The sequence below is a fragment of the Neolamprologus multifasciatus genome, chromosome 13 (assembly GCF_963576455.1).
Source record: "Neolamprologus multifasciatus chromosome 13, fNeoMul1.2, whole genome shotgun sequence".
NCBI lineage: Eukaryota > Metazoa > Chordata > Actinopteri > Cichliformes > Cichlidae > Neolamprologus > Neolamprologus multifasciatus.
Genome location: NC_140451.1, coordinates 292,482 through 312,047, shown reverse-complemented (window position 1 = coordinate 312,047; position 19,566 = coordinate 292,482). Strand labels below are relative to the sequence as shown.

The window sequence follows — 19,566 nt, the reverse complement described above, 5'->3', positions numbered from 1 at the left end:
TTTTCCAAAATAAAAGCTATGCTATACCCTTCTTCTGGGGTAAATTCTCGGGAGCATATTGAACATATCAGGTCCCCATAAAATGAACCACTCTCTGATGGACCTCACCTCACACTCATCTTCTGGAGTGCTAGCACTTAGCTGCATATACAACAAAAACAACTTAAATAAAAATATGTATTGCACAGAAATGCCTTCTTAAATATATTTTTAAACATTTGAAATGTTCTAAAAATAAGGTATTAACCACATACAGTTCTGCATTGTTTGGGAATCCCTGATGGTATTTTCTATTCTTGGCAGAATATAAAACAAACACACCCAATCTCTGGCATGAATTTTTTTTTTTAGAACCATGTTCTATAGTGTACAGAAAACACATGAAAACTTAAATCTGGTAAAGCTATACTTCACATATTTTCTGTTGTGCAGACTTGGCAGCATGTAAAACAAACAAAAAAAATGTAAAGAGTAAAAAATAAATACAAATAAAAGCTATTCTATACCCTTCTTCTGGGGTATATTCTCAGCAGCATATATAACAAATCAGGTACCCATAAAATGAATAACTCTTTAATGGACCTCCCCTAACACTCATCTTCTGGAGTGCTAGCACTTAGCTGCATATACAGCATAAACAACTTAAATAAAAGGTCCTGTTTAATACAAACCAAAACATAGTTTACTCAATTTCCATGTTCTTCTTCAGAAAAATTAGGATGTCCACATGTTCTGCTGACAGTACAGATCTGCTTGCTGTGACAATGTCGCCTGCTGTGGAAAACACCCTCTCACTTGGGACAGAGGTTCCAGGTACAACCAAGTAACACTGTGCCAACTTGGAAAGATGAGGGTACAAGCTGTGATGTTCCTTCCACCATCTCAGTGGGTTATCATCTGTGGGAATGCAGTGTGCTAACCTGTACAAGTTAATTTCCTCCTCTGCCACTTCGGCTGCAGACCTGGTTCTTGGCTCCTGTGACATGAACAGTTCTCCAAACAACTCCTTCATGGCTGACTTTTTCTCTGGTGGAGATGCTGATGGTGAATCTGAAGAGTTTGCTGCTTGAGTCTCTGCGGAGGTCGGAGTTTCTGTGGTGCCTGCGACTTGGTCCTGAGGAAATATAAACAATCAAACTGTTAATTGTATTTGTTTAAATAATATTTATAAATCAAGCAGTAGCTAAATAAAATTTCAAAAATAAAAAAAGAATACCTACTTGTTCAATGCTCAAGCCAAGTTCTGTGGTGAGTGCTCCATAGACTCTCAGCTGAGTGACATCATCCAAGTGTCGCAGGGACTTGAATCGAGGATCTAAAGCTGTGCACTTGTGTAGGTAATTCTGAAGGGCAGGATCAGCGTATCTCTTCTCCAGGTCCTCCCTGATGTTTTTTTTTACATCTCTCACTGCTGGGCTGTCATCACCAGACTGTGCCATAGAGTTCAGGATGTTGATTTTAAGTGGCAGGATCATGGATGCTGTTGGAGATGATGCTTCACACATCATGACTGTCACAGTTTTTAGGGTTTTCATGACTGTAACAAGATTTTCAGCCAGCGCATGTTCTTCCTGAGTTAGACTCTGAATGTTCTTCATACTCTTCTTCACAGTATTGTCGGCCATAGCAGCATACACTGCAGCTTGCTGTTCAAGGTATCTTTCCATCATATCATGACAGGAGTTCCACCTCGTTGGAAAATCTTGAATCATTTTTTTTTCACTAAGCTGCAGCAGTTTCTGTTTTTTCTTAAACACATTGCATCCTGTTGTGCTTCTGTGAAAGAAGGAGACAATTCTTCTCATCTTTGCTAGGAGATGGGAAACCTTCTGCACTGCCATTCCTTTCTGAGCAGCTATATTAATTGTATGTGCAAAACATCCGATTTGTGGCCCCAGCCCAGCAGCTGTGACAGCATTAACTATGTTCTTAGCATTGTCAGTAGTTACAGGTATTGTCACATTTGGTCGCACTAACTTCCAGTCTTCCACAGCTTCAGAGAGACCTTTGGCTAAGTCGTCAGTGGCGTGACTTTCGACCAGGCGTGTCTGCAAAACACAGTTTTTCATCTGCCATTCCAGATCAATGTAATGTGCGGTGACAGTGAGGTAGCTCTGCGTAGCTCTTGACGTCCAGCCGTCTGAGGTCAGAGCAACAGCGGGTGCTGCTGACACTGCCGTACCTAATTTAGCTTTTGTCTCCTTGTACAAAGCAGGAACTGCAATATCGGTGAAATGGGTTTGTGAAGGAATACTGTAACGGGGCTCAAGTACTCTCAGCATTTCCTGAAACCCGGTGTTTTCTACAACAGAAAAGGGTCGCATGTCGACAGCAATAAAAATAGCAATTGCCCTGCCGATTTCTTTTGCCCTCTTAGAATCATGCGCTAACGGCTGTCTAAATGACTCCGGCAAAGTTTGTAGCATGTGTGTTTGTTGTTGTCTTTGTCTGCCTTCACTCGTCTTTGCACTAGGGTGATGTCGGCGTAAATGTGCATTCTTATTTGTTGTGTTCCCACCGATGTAATTAACCATGGCGTGGCACATCCGACATACTGTTGTAGTTTTGTCAAAAATTTATATTGTTCGATACATATGCGTACCGAACCGAAAGCACTGTATCGAAAGGTTCAATAATATAGTGTATATATATATATATATATATATATATATATATATATATACAGAATTCTTTAACGAAAAACGAGCAGCTTTTTGTGGCTGATAAAGAAATAAAAAATGGGGTGACGGAAAAAAATTTGACACTAAACTAACCTAATCTGGGAGACTAGAAAACAAACGTGACAACCTTAAACATGAAAACCAGGCGAGGATGCATAGAAACTTGGAGACATGGTGTGAACATAAAAGACAATGCAACAATGAATAACAGCAGACCTACGAGGTTACGAGGGAAAACAAAACACAGGGTTCATAGCTGGGATGAATGAACATAGTGAGAAGACAAGAGAAAGCACACTGAACATGGGATGCGAGTCACAATAAAAAATCAGACGTAAGAAGCACAGGCTTGACATAACATCAGGGAAACAAAATGGGAGATGGAAAACGGACATAAGACACAAATACAGAGAACATGACAGTTAGGGAGAACAACCCGCCTGATAGACTCATACAAGGGGAAACATAATCAAGACGAGGCAAGAAACAGAGGGAGAGAGGAAGCAAGAGCAACACAAAGGCAGACAAAGTCATCACTGAGACAAGCAAAGGGCGATGGAGACTTAAACAGAGGGGACACAACACTATAAAAAACATAGAGGGGAAACAGACATGGGAGGAACCTAACGAGACAACTAACTAAAGCTTAAACCATAGGAGTTAGGACAGAATCATACAAAAGGCATAAAAACTCAACCATGACACCATTCTGTTGACATCTGTTCAAAAACATATCATAATCAATTGTCTTTATTCTTTATGCAATTATGTCCTTATTTACAACAATATCACCTATATTTGTCATGTTGTAAGAAACTGACAACAGCTATAATATATACAGAAATAGCATGGACATCTGCCTGTCTACAGTTTTGCCAAGCCAAGCACGGATGATGAGAGTTCTTCGACATCGACGAAATAGTCTCTGCCCTCTGCTCCATCTCACTGGCAATGTCCCTCGATATGCGTGATATGCTGGACATTTTCAGGTCAAAGACGGCCCCAGCAAAATGCCCAGGCACAAGCACTGTTATTCTTCTCCCCTGTGGCACCTAAAGTGTGCACGTAACATAAAGTGGCCAGCTCTCTGACCAATCAGAGAGCTCCTTACATCCCACAGTGTGGTTAATTTGCATTAAAATGAAGTTGCTAATCCAGATGCTAATCCAAATGTTAATTAATGAGCTAATCTGTTAGTGAACAGAAAAGGAAAATGGATTTTAAAATGAGGAGTGGAATCGCCATTTTAAATTGTGTTTTTAAAAAAACATTTTGAAACTCATTTTTTTAATGTGGAATTCGAAAATGAATTTATTTATTCTTGAATTCATTATTTAAGCAGAGAATTCTTTATTTCAGTGTGTGTGGCTCTTGTGGTCGTCCATACTTTATTTCTATTTTATTTTTAACTGCTTTGATTTTCTTTACCTTTTAAAAATGTAACTTGACCTGGAGAGCTCTGCACAAGAATTCCAGCGTGCATGGACTGCTGGTCCTGTACGCAAATGGTAAATAAAAATCTTGAATGCTGAGCCAAACACCAACAAGATTGTTTTTCTCACTTCCCTCCAATTTCTCTGCACTGTTTTATATAACATGTTTGAGTTTGTGTGGTATTTTTTCTATCAAATTCCTGAGGCATACTGATGGGTGGAGTGAAACACACACACAGTGTTTGGAGCTGGAATAGCACAAGTCGAGACAGGATCACACTGAAAACCCTTTGGGTGTGGAGTGAATGTGCATTTCTGCACTCTTTGAAGAAACTGCAAGTTACAGCCACTGCAGCAGATTTACATCATGTGGTTTCACAGGACGTAGTCTGGACCTCAGCGCTGAGGTTCAACAAGCTCTGCTTGCAGACTGGCATCCTTCCTGAAAATATTCTTCATCTTCCTAAAACCGGAACTTTTACATTGGTGCTGAAGTTCTATATAAAAACAGCCTGAAATACAAATTGATGTTGTGCACTGATTACCTTACACTTTCCATGTTTCCTTCTACAGAGGAGTGTCCGCTTGAGTGTTTTGTCTGATCTGTTGTTGATCGTCTCACCGACACTGCATGAAGATCTGACACCATCTGTTATGGAAATGTGACTGAGCAACATCGTGAGCAGTTTTTAACAATAAAAATGCAAAAATCTAGAATGTTTTTCTTCATTATTCATCTTTATATGAAATAAACTGAAGAACATCCATAACAACACAATTCACACGAGTATTTCACGATTCTCCACAACTGTGATCACCATTTTCTTTGTGTATTTGTAATAGTTTTAATAACTTCTAGTGTTGGACGGCTAAAAGGTGAATAAATAATCATCAGATGGACCTGTTATAAAAATAGTATTTGCTTCCATCTGATAGAGTTACCCTCAGCTCAAATAACTGTGACATTAAGATGCTGTTTACAGTCTAAGTGCCTCGTTCCGTGACTTTCACACAGAAAACATTCATACTTTCATAGCTGAATTTGTCCATACAAGTGTAGGACTGTCTCAGAAATGATCAAACATTTGACTGTTAGATGGTTTTCCCTCCATAAGCCTGGTTACGCTGGAGCTTTCTTCCTATTAAAGGGAGTTTTTCCTTCCCACTCTTGCCAAAGTGCTCATAGGGGCTCATATGACAGTTGGAGTTTCCTCTGTTTTCTCGGTATTGTTGTACAGTCTTTACCTTACAATATAAAGCACCTTGAGGTGACTGCTATTTTGATTTGGTGCTATATAAATAACATTGAATTGAAATGATTTTTTAAATTTATTTGCTAGTTTACATGAGCCAGCGTGTCTCAGGGAAAACAATATTTAGACCGATGTTATTTGAAACCAAGCCCAGCTTATTATTTAGTTATTATTCTCCCTCTCTTAACCACACTCTCTTAGAGTATCCTCACCATTTACCCATCTTACCATGAGGTCAGCATGATTCTTTATCTGGAGAAATAAGAGTGTGTGACAGTGTGCAGGTTACAGATGGTAAACACTGATTTTCACTCATTTGGATTTATTAACATTTGCATCAAGGAAAGAACAAAACAGGTTGGTGCACATTTTATAAATCTGACAATAATTTTCATGTTACAGTTATTTGCTGCAGCCCAATGTCCCCAGCAGGTCCCTGAGGTCATCTGATCAGGGCTTACTTGCTGTAAAACAGACTAAGATGAGAACTAAGGCTGACAGAGCTTTTGCCACTGTGGCCCCGAGACTGTGGACTCTCTCCCTCAGACATTAACAACTGTGGACTCAGTCGTTGTTTTTAAAAACAACTCAAAACTCACCTTTTTAAACTGTTTTTGGTTACATTTCTGCCTGTTTTATATTGTCTGTTTCACCTTTTTATTATTTGTTATCTTATGTGCAGCACTTTGTGATTCTGTCTAGAAAGTTGCTATAAATACAATTTATTTATTATTTATTTGTTTGTTGTTTTTTGTTGCACACATGAAAACATGTCTTTGCACATAGTAGTAAATGATGCCCAAGGAGTCTCCTCATATCTGCCTCAAATTTTTATGACTCCACTTACATTAGAAAAATAATGTGATGGATAAAAGGGAAAACAAGAGAAGAAGACAGGCATATAAATAAATAGGTGAATACATGTGTTTGCCAAACGTGTGGTTAAAATATGGTGTTCATTACAGCCTCTTTGCTCTTTATTGAACACCATATCCAAAGATCGTAAATATAACCAAGATCGTAGGACATGTGGAACTGAAATTCAAGTATTGTTTCATCTGAACTCTATTCAGTGTTATAAGTAAGCTTTTCCAAAGTCATGCATTTTACTGGTTCAGTTTTACAACTGTCCAAAATGCCTTTCAGTCACTCACAAAGCTCTATTCAGACTCTTTTCATGACCTTGTTCAGCCTCCTCCAGATTAAATAGACGTAGAGGTCAGGTAATAGACCAGACCGACAGCCTACACTCCATATGGATCAATCAGTCAGAGCTTTTTGTTCACCATAGCTGGGATTATGCACTTTGGAGGGGCAAGACAACAGGAGTCAGCTGACTGCAGTCTGTAGTCTACTGACATCTAGTGGTGACTGTTCCAAAAACAAACAAGTGGAATTACATTTAAAATGTCTGATAGGAATCTGTCCATTATTATTAAAAGGCACTAAATACATGTACATGACACAGCATCCACCCTGCCTCACAGATGATGCTTCAGCTCATGAGCTGCTTCTCTCTTTCTCCGTCCTGCTAACCAGTGGTCGTGAACTCTCTCTTGATTGTACACTTTAACAGTAACACACATGAAACCTTCTTAACAGCTCGACAAATATCAGCAAACTGTTTCTGTGCAGTTAGTCACACAGTGTGTCTGCTAGCTAAAGGTACATTTGCAGTATTTCCCAGGGAGAGAAAAGAATATGAGATAACATCACTCAGAGATGAGAATGATGCACAAAACACAGAAGAGGAAGAAGAGGGATTAGTTTGAAAGGTTAGGACTGCTCGGTGGAATTTGTTCAACTGCAAATTTAAAGCTTACGTTAATTTGTTTTAATTGATAGATGTCGATTGGATCGACAGATCGATGATGTGTTGTTGTCGAACTTCTTGCCAAATAAAGTGAAGTACACTGCACTGCACTCTTGGTGCAGATGTGTTTAGATTGACACAAGCTGACACTGTTTTTGGACAAATGATGTCAGAGCTGGGTTACATCAGGGGGAACAGACGTCTCAGAGGATTCAGGAACATACATCTGTAAAGTGATTGTGGAGATTCCATCTTTAACTGTGTCTAAAGGAAATGGGACCATCATCATAGTCAGAGAGAAGACGGTGAATAACAACAACAACCACACAGACTCCAGTAAGTGAACAGGTTCAGTTTGGTGACCAACGCGCCTCCAAAATATGTGAACGTCACCGTTTACAGATGAAACGCTGTCACATAAAAGTTTAGTCTGTTACGTGTCTGTGCTGTTACCGTACATGTGGCAGCTTTTGGTCGTCTGAAGGGACGATTAATAAACATTGAATCATCCAAACCAGAGCGATGAAACTACCTGAATGTCTGTCAGCTGAAAACCTTCAAACTTACAGATGTTTGTGATGACGAGCATAGAAAAATGTAACCCTGTGAATCTACTAAAAAAGCTTTTGTTGCAGTGAAACTACGGTGATGATAAAGAATGAATGAAGAGCTGAACTTGGTTTTGTGTGAATTTCAGCTCCTTCATCATCGACTGTCATCTTCATCCTGAGGAGTCTGCCCTTCATTCTTCTTGTTCTGATCTTCTGCTGCTTTAAAAACAACTGGACCACATCACAGCGTCACAGGTGCACTACAACACATCTGAACCAGACTCTGTTACACTTCATGTGTTTTGTGGTTCTTGTAGTTTGTTGGTGTGAGTTGGTGTTTGTTGGTGTTTGTTTGTGTTTGTTGGTGTTTGTTGGCGCGTCGCTTTGGTCCAGACTGAAGTACCAACGTTGGGATTTTATATTCATGCTCCTCAGAGGATAACCCTGTCCCTGAGGTTTGGGGGTTTTAGTGACGACTACAACTTTTACTACTGATAACTACAGATTATGTTTACAATGAGATCGTCTGAAACTTTTCTTCATAGAGAAATGTTTGACTAAATGTCTTAAAGGTACCATCAAACTTTAATTTATTCATGTTTAAAGCTAATTACTAAAGACAAGACAGATGTTACCAAGGTAACAGGCTAGCTTAAGGTGGCTAACAGTCATATGTTGTATCACTGTAGGGTCTTTACCTTACAATACAGAAAGCCCCGTGTCCATCTTTTATACGCTCTATGGTAAAAAAAAATAATTTGGTTTAAAATGATTAACGCTAAGTAAAAGAACAGACGAACAAAGCTGCACTGTGTCATGAGTGATGTGCAGACTCAGGGATGCGCAGAGTGATGCAGACAACAGCAGCAGGAAAAGACCTTAACAGAAAACGAGTGATTTATTTAGATGGATACAAAAGTGCAAAAACACAAAATACTGAACAATACACTGAAGAAAAACACTGGGACCACTGAAACACTGAGACACAAGGACAGCTGGACCAATGCTCTGACGAGGAACAGAGAAAAACACAGCCAGTATACTGAAGGGTGATTAGGGAAGTGGAGACACACGGGAACACAGCTGAACTGATTAAGAGACAAAGGAAGTCAAATTTAAGACACTACACAAGGAGCACAAGCTCACAAAAGTAAAACAGGAAGCAGCAGGGCACAAAGACCAGGAGTAAAACCCGACACACATAACAGAGTAAACAGTCACGACTGGACTGTGGAAAGGAGGAAACGCAGGAGAGAGTCAGAGGAAACAGGATGGATGAATTAATATGAAGAGACTCTATAGAAGGGAAGTGACGCACGGGGGCGGAGCCACGGGGAGACAGAAACTAAATCAAGACAAGAAGGGCAAAATAAGATGGAAGTACAGAAGACAGAGACGCAGACTCGACACAGAGAGGAAACAGACACCGAGACAAACAGGAGTTCCAGAATAATCAGTGAGACGTAAACTTAGCGACTCAAAGAACTTAAACACTCATGAAGTACAGGACGGTGACTCATCGTAGCAAACAGCGCTGTGAATATGTTTCATTTACACTGTAACTCTGTTACTGTTCATAACATTCAATTATAAAATAATAGCTTTAAAATACGTGTTTTTATTGTTCTGTATCAGCTGTGGTGAAGTTATTTTGCAACAACAGAACATTTTGTCACAGCATCATCCGTTATAATCTTGTAAAATTACAAACGCGTGCATCACTGTGAACATGCAAAGTGTAACTCATGGCCTCATTTCAGCTGCTGGAAGTGAAAGCATGTCTGCCCAGAGAGGAGACCAAGAAGAAGAAGAACTGAGAGAAAAAAAGTGGAAACACGGCTGTAGAAACTTTACAAACTTGTTCAGTGTTTTTGGTTTTGTTTTAAATTTATCTGATGATTCCAAAAATACTACTGATTAAAAATGACTGATCGACTTTTGACTGATTGTCTCATTTAGTGAATAAATTAATACTTATCATATTAAACTCCTCTGGGTTACCATAGTAACATGACCAGCAAAGATGCTTTGGCATGTTACTATGGTATTTTTGTCTTTATTGATTTGATAGTGATTGATTATTCAGTCCCAATCTGCTGTCATCTAAAGAACAAAATGATGTTTCTATGAGTCAAAAAGCTCCAGATGTTGTCGGCTTCACAAAGAAAACAAAGATTAGGAACTTAAACACAAAGTGTTTGCAGCCAAAATGTTACCAAGCTGCTCTTTTTGAAATGGCAGAGGTACAGTGGTGTCTAACAGCACACTGTGGAAGGCAAACATGTTATTGTTGGATGAACATTCAAGAATCCTTTGTAGATTTGAGCTGTTGGAGCCTTTCTTTTCTCTTCAGGTGTACAGATGCTGAGGAGGCAGGTGAAGCAGGTGGAGCTGTTGTAATGCTGGCAGAGGGTGTGTCTTAGTAACTCTGTGAGGTAGAACTGGATCCAACATTGTGGATGTGTTGATGTTGGAGCCATTAAGATTCTCTGGCCACACTGTAGGATTTCCCTTTGATTCACTGCGGGGGCATTTTGGAGTCTGTCAATGAAACTCTTCATGTTTGTGTTTGACACCAGTTTATAGAAACAGAGAAATGTGTCATGCTTTTGTTCAGCCTCCACAAATACACACATTTGTTCATTGGTTGGACTTTTTGTAAGGAGACTCATTGAAAACCATGTTAATAAGATCTTGTTGTTTCCTGTGGATCCGACACAGAGAGTGGACTTCAGACAGAAACCGTGGAAGAGATTTTAGAGGCCGTGTGTGGCAACAGGAAGTTTCTGTGTGTTTGCTGATCTTACATGTGGAAAACAACACGTGATGTTTGTGAAGTTCTACAATGATCATTGTTCTCACAGCATTTTGAGTGGGAACAGTTCAAACTGAGAGTAGTGGGAGTTATTTACTGATTGAAACAAGCTGAATGTTTCTGTGCACGATGAAGATCAGCAGCAGCAGCTCAGCTGATCAATGAATTGACATCTATCAGTCATTTCATGAGATGAAGTCATCAGCAGACATTTGTTCTAACTGTGTGATAAATGTCAGAACGTCAGGGCTCTGCTTTAGTCACTACTTGATGATCATTGGCTCATTGTTGAATCCAGTGGCCCAGTCTGACCTCTGACCCTTTGCTGCAGGTCTTCTGTGTTATCTCCACTTTCATGTCTGATCTTCTGCTGTATCGTCCAAAATAAACATCTGAATCATTTCCAGCACTTCAGCAGATCTTTAGTTTGGACAGTACAGTACAAAATAACACATATTGTACTATACTGCCCACTTCCTGATCTTATTGGATCTGTGTGTGAGGTTGGTGAAGGAAACACATGTTTACTGAGTGAATCGCTGCCATTAGGAACTAGTTTTTATATCACAGCCTAGAAATCACACAGGACCATTTCTGCAAGTGAAAAGTCGTCATTGGAGGAAAATAATTGTATAGGTTGTGCGACTGTTGTTTGTAAATGAAGAATTGTCCCAACTACATGTGCTGCTGACCTTTGACCTTTTCTTTCGGTGCACAGAGGAGTCTGTGGAAACATCCAGAACTGAGGCAGTGCTACAGATGTCTTCAAATAAAGTGGTGTATTATCCATGTTTTCTATGGATCACATCCAACATCCTGATCTAACAAGCCCCCTTTTTGTGGATTTTAGAGCCTCTGACTTTTGCTGCGTCTGCGTCTCATTTCAAGCACAAGAGCAAGAAGTGGATGAAGAAATGGGGCGAGTGGGGTCAGTGTAGTGCATGTCAGCTGTGCTCACACATGCGTTCACAAAGAACGTGTATTCATTGGCAGCATTAAGGTGCACTTTAGTCTTCATAATAATAAAGTATTCTGACTTTATTCTTCTGAATCCTCACAGTCATGTTGTCTGTATCTGTGACTGTCCCAGAGGAACCTACCTGAGGGATTATTAAAGATCTGTCTATCTAGAAAGACTTGCATTGATTCACAGTGTACAATTCTTTCTAATCTATTAACATCTTCCTCCAAATCCTGTTTCTGCTGCATCAGAAGGGCTCAAACCTCCTGCTGTTTCTACTGGACCATCAATTCTACTTTATGATGATCTTCAAAGATAAAAACGTGAGTTTGTTTGTGAACTCTATGAAATGCATCTGATGTTTAGTTTGAACCAATCCTGTGTCAGCTGCAGCCACATCATTGCATACAAATGGGTGCGTTCCTGTTCAGACCTGCTGGCTGTCAATGGGCTTCATTCCATTCCAGACTGCCGGTGGTCGGCTGTAAACTCAACATGGCTCCTGTGTTAGAAGAGACGATGATTTTAAATTTGCACATTTAATAGTTTCTTTCCAACACTGTGGAGCTACCAGCCCAGTACATGTAGCCACAGTAGATGGAGTTATCAAGCTGCACTGACAAACATCAGGACTCATGTAATCCCTACATGTGGACCTTTCACAGATGATCCAAGTGCAGATTCAACTCTGCATTACATTTGACTTCAGCTCTTACACACTTTCATTTTCTAGCTGTGTCACTTCCTGCATTTTTGGATCAGGGAGTTTATCCATGTCCACAAATGTTGGCTGCATATTTGTATCATCTATATTTCCAGTCTTCATACAGCCGATATTTCATGTGAACTCCAATCTGCCAGCTGCCATCACGTTTTCAGGGTTCATTCAGTGTTGAAATGTAGGACAAACAGCAGCACATGTTCTCTAAATGTTTGCAGTCATTTTAAATGAAGCTGATACTACATGAGACATTTTCCACAGTTACTGTCTTTGAACAGAGAATAATAAAGCCATCAAACATATACAGTCTGTGCAAATACAAACTTCTGTGGTGCATTTGATGACCTGCAGAGGAGAACAAGTCAGGCTTTTCAGCCCTAACAAAACCTCTTTGTTCTCAATACTACAAAACCTTCAAAGGCTGATATGCAAGTTTGCATGAATCACCAACACAGTTGTGTTTGTTTCTAGTATAGTTATAAATAAGCTGATCAAAAATCTGCTGACTGATTAGATCCAGTATCTATTACAGATGAACTGGATATCACAGCATGTTGTTAATCCGTCATATCAAACTAAACAGTGTTGCCGGTGTAAATATCCTCCAATAAAGTCAGATGAGGGCTTCTGTTGCCAGGTAACGATGATGTCACACTTCTGATCTTTAGCATCGTAGCGCTCGGAGTCTGATGTTGGCTCATGTGTTGTCACCAACATGACGTTCTACTAGTCAAGGCCTCACCTTAACCCACTGATGCTGATCACACAGACCCACTAATAGAACTGTTTTATCAGGTTTATGCAGCGTCACCATTAATGTCACATTTAATCAGACCACATTTACAAGCCCACTACAACCATTATCAACATTTAAATTACATTATACATCCTCACTGATTTAAAGTATTTACAATTGAAATCAAACAAGTGTGTTTAACAGTGAAACCAGAGTGGAAGCTGCTCATATAGAGTCCAACCCAGGCTAAAGTAAGTTGAGTAGAGCAGCATCATCAAAGAGTCGGCTCTCTGAACACAGGGCAAGATCGCCATCTGCAGGACAAAACTAGTTTTTCTCCTCGTCAACGTCAAGATGACGTCATCGTACAACACAACATGCAGATCAGGTAACATGACTGTCTGAGAGGCGGAGTTAAACTGTGGCAGGTAAGCATGTGAAGGAGGAGCAACAACATGATGCTGGAACATCATCATTGCATTATACAGTTTCCTCTCTAACTGGATGCAGCTGTGAACAAGAACAGCTGTGGAACCAGGGTCCTGAGTGTCATCTATGGATGAATGCAGGTCAGTGTGTTGCTGGTGATGAATCACAGGGTCCATCTCACAGTGGAGTCACAGCTTTTCTTCAGCTGCTCTGCTCTTCAAATGTAAGGCATCCACGGCTCTCCTTTTCAGCTCTGTTTTTCAGTTTTTAGTTTTATTTGTCATATGCAAGTTATCACAGGGTCAACATTGCAATGAAATGTATTTGACAAGCAGAAGACAGTCACTCAGCAGAATGGTACAGTAGAAAAAAAAGAAATATTGAAAAATAACTAAAAATAAAGTAAAGAGCGAAATATTAGTAAGATGTAGTAAAAGAACCAAAGATTTTCAGTTAACTGACTAAATATATATATATGTATATATAAATACACACTAGTGATTAAATAAACAGAATCTTAAATAGGAATGTGACAGGGGGCAAATCTAAAACATCCTCAAAACGTCCTCACCCTCCTCCTGCTCCACACCACACATCCATGGTCCTGGGCTGAAGTGGTCGTCCCCAGTCAGAAGAAGGACTCAGAGCTGTTTCTGAACCACAGGACATGTTTGCAGACTCCTTAGCCTCAGCACCTGGCTCCAGATACAGAGCTGCTAACACAGGTTTTATTGACACTTTTAATCTGTTTGTGAAATCATTCCTCTCTTTTGGAAACCAACAGAGTGCACCCCAACTGCTTAGGAAGCCAAATCCTAACAGCTTTTGTGCGTTCACTTGTTTTTGCATTAGATAATATGCAATGCAAAGATATTAGTGTCACTGAGCACTGTTTTATGTCTGTCTGTTGTCCCAGACAACAAGGAATGAGCCCAAACCTACATACACATGTACTTTTAACTACTCCAGTGCAGCTGAACACACAGTGAGTATCCAGAACCACCGTCACTTGGACTCCTTCAACACAATGGGAGCCATGTTCGCTCTAAGCTGCACGCGTGTGTAATCGCACAACACTGGCACGGTCTCTACACACAGAAAATCTAAAAAAAAAAATCTAACCTGAATTGAAATTAAAATAAAAACGTTAACAATTGAATCTGTTTTGCAGTGTGAGTCAGTAAGTGAGCGGTGACTGGCTGCTCCAGCCAATGATGCGATTCACATTCGTATATACGCAGCTAATCAACCTCGCTGACAGGCTATGACAGCGTCCTTATGTGCCGACACCGGTGTTTTAGCAAAGCGGCTGATGTGGAGTGAAGTTAATGACAACGTGTACAACCATTGGAGACGTGAGCAGGACAGACGGAACAACTGACGGACAAAGTGTGGACTTTATACCAGTTTTTAAATTGTGTTGATCGGCCACGTAAAACCAGAGTTATGATAAAATATCTGCAATGTTTGTTTTTCTTCCTGAATACTGTCGTTGTTTATATTTACTGCCGGAAGAAACGGTAAAAACGGCGTTTTATAAGGAAAACGCTCGAAAGCCTGTGAGCAAAAACAACACCAAAACACCCCCCACCCTTTCCTATTGGTGGAAAAATGTACCATGTCGACCAATCAAAAAATGATATGGCAACATGGCATTTAGTTGTTTAGGAAGGGGGAAGTTTTAGGAGGGGTGGTCCCTGGGGGGGCAGTGGCGTGTCTAGAAAATTTTAGTTGGGGGGGCAGATAGGGGCACAGATTTGGAGAAGGGTGGCAGATGTAATTGACAGATAATGTTAAAAAAAATTCTACCAACCGTTAACCATAATTCAATAACCCTATAAACCTAACAACCGAATGCACTTTTAACTCTTATTAGAATGAGATTTTAACCACTACGGTGCAAAGTTTCTAGATACTGTGTTGATAAAGTACATGAGATACAATCAGTCAGTGTTTATTCAGCATTCAAGGACAGCAATATTTGCATAGTGTTTTTACTGACATATAGTGCACATATGTTTTGGGCAAAAACATTTTTGAATATTAAAATATGAACATTTGTAACAAACAATTGGCAAATTAGCCAATGCCAATGCAAAACTTTATCTGCCTATTAAAAAAAGAAGATAATCTTCTCACAAGCTGGTGTTTGATTTTGAAACAGGAAAAAAGGGAAACAAATGAAAAGACTAACATTTGAATGAAACCTGAAAGCAAGTAAATACTTTCTATGCTGCCTTATACATTTTACATCAGATAAAAACTTTGTTCGCAAGATTCAGATAATTATTTATTAAAAGCGAGACATTTTAAATGAGAATAAGAAAGAAAAGTCTTTTTTGTGCCCCCCTTTTCCTGTTAATGCCCTACCTGGCCCCCTGGCAAAACTTTGCTAGACCCGCCCCTGCACAGTTACCAGCTGTCAGCTACTTAGAAAAGGATCCTGGTGTTGTTTGTGTCTCAGAAACAGTTCATAACTTCCCTTCAAGATAAACAAACAAGAGAGACGATCAGCTGATCATTGATCAGTTTCATGATTGAAGTAGCAACAGGAGAGGGAGAGAATGAGAGAAGAAACAGCTGTGCAGCAAAGACAGAATAAATTCAGCTTTGTGTCTTTTTCCATTCTAGCTAAAGTCCGGGACAAACTGCGTCCCTTCTCAGCTCAATACAAAACACGTAATATTTTCTCTGAATTAGGGACCATTCCATTTTTTAAGGAGCCGTTGGCAACTCTACTAACTAACCTTATGAATAAAATAAAGTTCACTATCAGTAACATCATAGCACCCACTCAGCTGTATATAAACTCCGTCATGCTAGCTAGTACGCAGTAACTTACCGTCAGATTGTAACTGACGGTAAAAAGTCAGCACAACGAAAAATAAACTCCACCTAAACTTGGTTTATATCTGACCCAGGTAGACTGCAGGTAGACTCATAGTGCAGAAGCCAATGCTGCATTCACTTACACTCGGATATCTGAGCTGCACTGTGAAAACATAATCGTACATTTGATATTTGATTGAATTTTATTGTTTTAGCTTCGGGTGGCACCTGGGGTGGCCAGTCTGGTTGGGGGGGTGTGTGTGTGTGGGGATGGGGGTGTCAAGCGCTGGACACGCCACTGCTCCCGAGTGTCCTCAAACGCCTCTCTGGGTGTTTTCTACCTGCGCAGTTTACTTTCACTTCCTGAACTTCGTGCAGTGGAGCTTGTTGTTGGTGTGTGAAGAAACTGTAAGTTTGCTTTGTTTCCTCCTTTAACAGTTTGTCTTTAGGAACTTTACTGTTTGTTCAGCTCATGTTTGATTTCTTCACACAACAAACTGTGTGTGTTTGTATTTCCGGTCTCTCCATTAAAGTCAGTGTGTAATGTTTCCTGGCTAACATCAGCTGTGTGCAGCTTAGTTCCAGCACAAATCTGCCGCTCCATAGTTCACGGTAACTGACTCACAGCTGGACCAACGAGGCCGAGTGTGTCCGCCACTCTGAGCTACGTTCGTGTTTGTGTACTTGTAGTTTGTACTTTGTGAGTTCACTCAGAGCCCACAGAGGACGCAGCGTACGTGATGACGTCACAGCTCAGCTGCAGTGTTTTTCTCACCTTTACCTCCTTTACTGTCACTGTGATTAATATTTACACACGACACACCTGCAGAGCTCTGACGCTAAGCTAGTCAGACAGCATGCTAACGCTAAGCTAACGCTAAGAGCTCTTAAAGACACGAGTTAAAAATGTAATTGAGCACTTTGTGAATGAGAGCAGCAGCAGCACAGAGTTAGTTGATGGTCAGATGGTTACAGAAAGAGCAGCAGACTTTGCAAATGATCATTTATTCCAGCTGTAACTCAGACATGACGTGTAAACAGACTGTTGGCTCTCCTCAAACAGGAAGTGATGCTTCACTTTCAGCCTTCTGTGGATTTTCTTCAGTAAAAGCTGAAGTCAAACTGTCAACATGTCAGCACACAAGCTCACACATGACTGCTTCATCAACATGGAGCTCTGAGTGTTTATTAAAGGATCATTGTGTGAAAGAGGCTCTAACACAGCTGACTGCAGCCTTTAGCTGTGAGCACACAGTGTCTCACATTTACATTCACTTTACTGTCAAACACACTCAGTAACTTTAAACAGCTGCTGTTATCAAGTGAAAACAGCAAAGATTTCAGGGCTGAGCTCCAGTGTTTCTACATCCTAGTAACACCTCAGACAGTCACAACTCAACTTTGATGGATAATTTGTATTATCCATCAAATGTTGACACATAGTGGGTTTGTCATTCTGTCAGCTGACACTGAGATGAAGCAGGAAAGAAGCAGCTGATATTTGGACAGCACACATGATGGAAAGGAGGATTTCATTGATGTGCACATGAATGATTTGTGTTTCCTCTGCAGGTGAAGGTAGAAAGTGTGTGTGAGCTGATGTGAATTGAGCAGCATGGATCAGTGTGAGGACAGAGAGGAGGGAGTCCCTCCCTCTAAAAGCACTCTGTGTGGGGAACATGAGAGCCAGACCAAAGCTCAGAGGTGAGATGACCATCTCTAACTGTCCATGACTCTTCTCCATGTCACAGCTCAGCACTCACATCACTGCTCCATCATTATTCACAGGAACCAGCCTGGACCTCCACCCAGCTCTGTGTCCTTAAGGAGTGACCGGTCTAAAGATGCTGATATTTACTTTGAATCAGGCGTGTGTCGTCCTGCAGAGAGGTAATGTGTGTGTAAATGTTGTTGTGTGTTTGTGAATAAATCCTCCATCATGTTTAATGTCAGCTCTGTTTCACACACATGTTCATATGTGCAGCGCTGTGTGTTGGAGTGTTTCCACAAACACAGCAGATACTCAGAGATTATTTTTAGGAAGAGGAGATGTTCTCAAACTCTCTGTCCTGAAACTCTTCACTCAGTCTGATCTCCACTTCCTGCTCCTCAGCAGTGCTGCCATTTTCATCAACCAGGACAGAAATGAACTGAACTGTTGTTTCCTCATCAACTTCTTTCTGTCTGCTGAATCTGTAGTGAATCAAAGTGAAACGTGTGAAAATGCAGCTGTTAATGATCCAGTTTGTTAGATGAACGTGTGAATGTTGCAGTGTGCTGTTAAACAGTAACACAGTAACTGTGACGTGTCCTGATCTGACAGTAGATCATGTTTGTGTTCTTGGTCACATGACACAGGTCAGCTGTTCACACAGAGTTCATCTTTATAGGCTGGACCAGTTTGGAATAATACTGGGAGTAATGGTTCTTATATGGAGCTTTTCTCCTCTGAGCACTTTGATACTCGCCTCATTCACACATGGAAAGCAGTGCAAATAAATGCAAACACGGTTTTCCTGCACTCATCTTTTATCAGGATGATGTCAGTTTGAGCTGTTTCTGTCACATTTAACCTGACACTGAATTTTGCATCATTTCTATACAAAACTGAACACAAGTATGAAAAAAGTGTTTCACAGTTTTACTTTGAAAAACAAACAAACTGTGCTGCAGGTGAACAGTTTGATGGTTGGAATGAACAAACAAACAGACTCAGCAGCGCACAGACGTCCGAGCTTCATATATCGGTTGTTAAACTTAACGTAGGAATCACAAACATTCAGAGATGAACTTACACACTTGGCTTTATACGTACTTTGAGTTGAAACGTACTTGATCTGTGAATGATGACGTTTCACAAGTACATTTACTGAGAAACGGCCTTTAACTTTAGAATCAAAGTTCAGTTAGAAAAACATTGAAGTCATTCAGGGAATTATGATCTTTGTGTTTTTACAGAGTTTAAAACACAACAAAGAAGTGTCAGTGATCAGGATAACAGTGGAAGGACTCTGGAGTATCATTTGTATTATTGATCATTTTGATCTCTGACAGAGAAACTACAAATACAGATGCAACAAGGGAAGCAGCAAAAGTGACTGAACACAGCTTTTAGAGGCTAAATTCACATTTCAATAATCAAAGTGGCCTCGTGTGTGTGTGTGTGTGTGTGTGTGTGTCGATGGTTCCTCCACAGAGTGCAGCAGAGCTCAGAGGTTCCCAGTGGTCAGTCTGCCCAGCAGCATCAAACACAGCTGGACTCCATATTTATGGTCTGTACATGTACAACAACTACTTTATTATTATTAATAATACATTTATTTATAGGTCCCTTTCAGAACACC

General features: G+C 40.3%; 3 protein-coding genes across 4 annotated transcripts in view; 2 read left to right on the top strand and 1 right to left on the bottom strand.

Annotated features, from left to right (window-relative positions):
- Positions 1 to 682: 682 nt before the first annotated feature.
- LOC146504720 (E3 SUMO-protein ligase ZBED1-like) lies at positions 683 to 1,667 on the bottom strand. Its single transcript, XM_085183572.1, has 2 exons — positions 1,221 to 1,667; positions 683 to 1,114 (listed from the first exon to the last, which is right to left on the bottom strand). The coding sequence occupies exons 1-2, from the start codon at positions 1,665 to 1,667 to the stop codon at positions 683 to 685; spliced, it is 879 nt and encodes a 292-aa protein (XP_085039698.1).
- A 14,829-nt stretch (positions 1,668 to 16,496) lies between these two features.
- The window catches only part of LOC146504717 (protein NLRC3-like), an 89,948-nt gene continuing 86,878 nt past the window's right edge, over positions 16,497 to 19,566 (top strand). Inside the window, exons 1-4 of the mRNA XM_085183403.1 lie at positions 16,497 to 16,630; positions 17,795 to 17,926; positions 18,011 to 18,112; positions 19,419 to 19,494. Coding sequence (XP_085039529.1) covers positions 17,838 to 17,926; positions 18,011 to 18,112; positions 19,419 to 19,494 — 267 coding nt within the window. The 5' untranslated portion in view covers positions 16,497 to 16,630; positions 17,795 to 17,837. The remainder of the gene's footprint in view (positions 16,631 to 17,794; positions 17,927 to 18,010; positions 18,113 to 19,418; positions 19,495 to 19,566) is intronic.
- The window catches only part of LOC146504712 (protein NLRC3-like), a 245,145-nt gene continuing 243,595 nt past the window's right edge, over positions 18,017 to 19,566 (top strand). For both annotated transcript variants that reach the window (XM_085183401.1, XM_085183402.1), the window contains exon 1: positions 18,017 to 18,123. The gene's annotated coding sequence lies outside the window, so the exon portion shown is untranslated. The remainder of the gene's footprint in view (positions 18,124 to 19,566) is intronic.

Bases quoted from the DNA above. Each gene is read 5' to 3' on its own strand.
- LOC146504720 (XM_085183572.1), bottom strand. From the start codon at position 1,667: ATGGAAAGATACCTTGAACAGCAAGCTGCAGTGTATGCTGCTATGGCC. The intron at 1,115-1,220 runs GTAGGTATTCTT...ATATTTCCTCAG, and splicing joins TTGGCTTGAGCATTGAACAA to GACCAAGTCGCAGGCACCAC.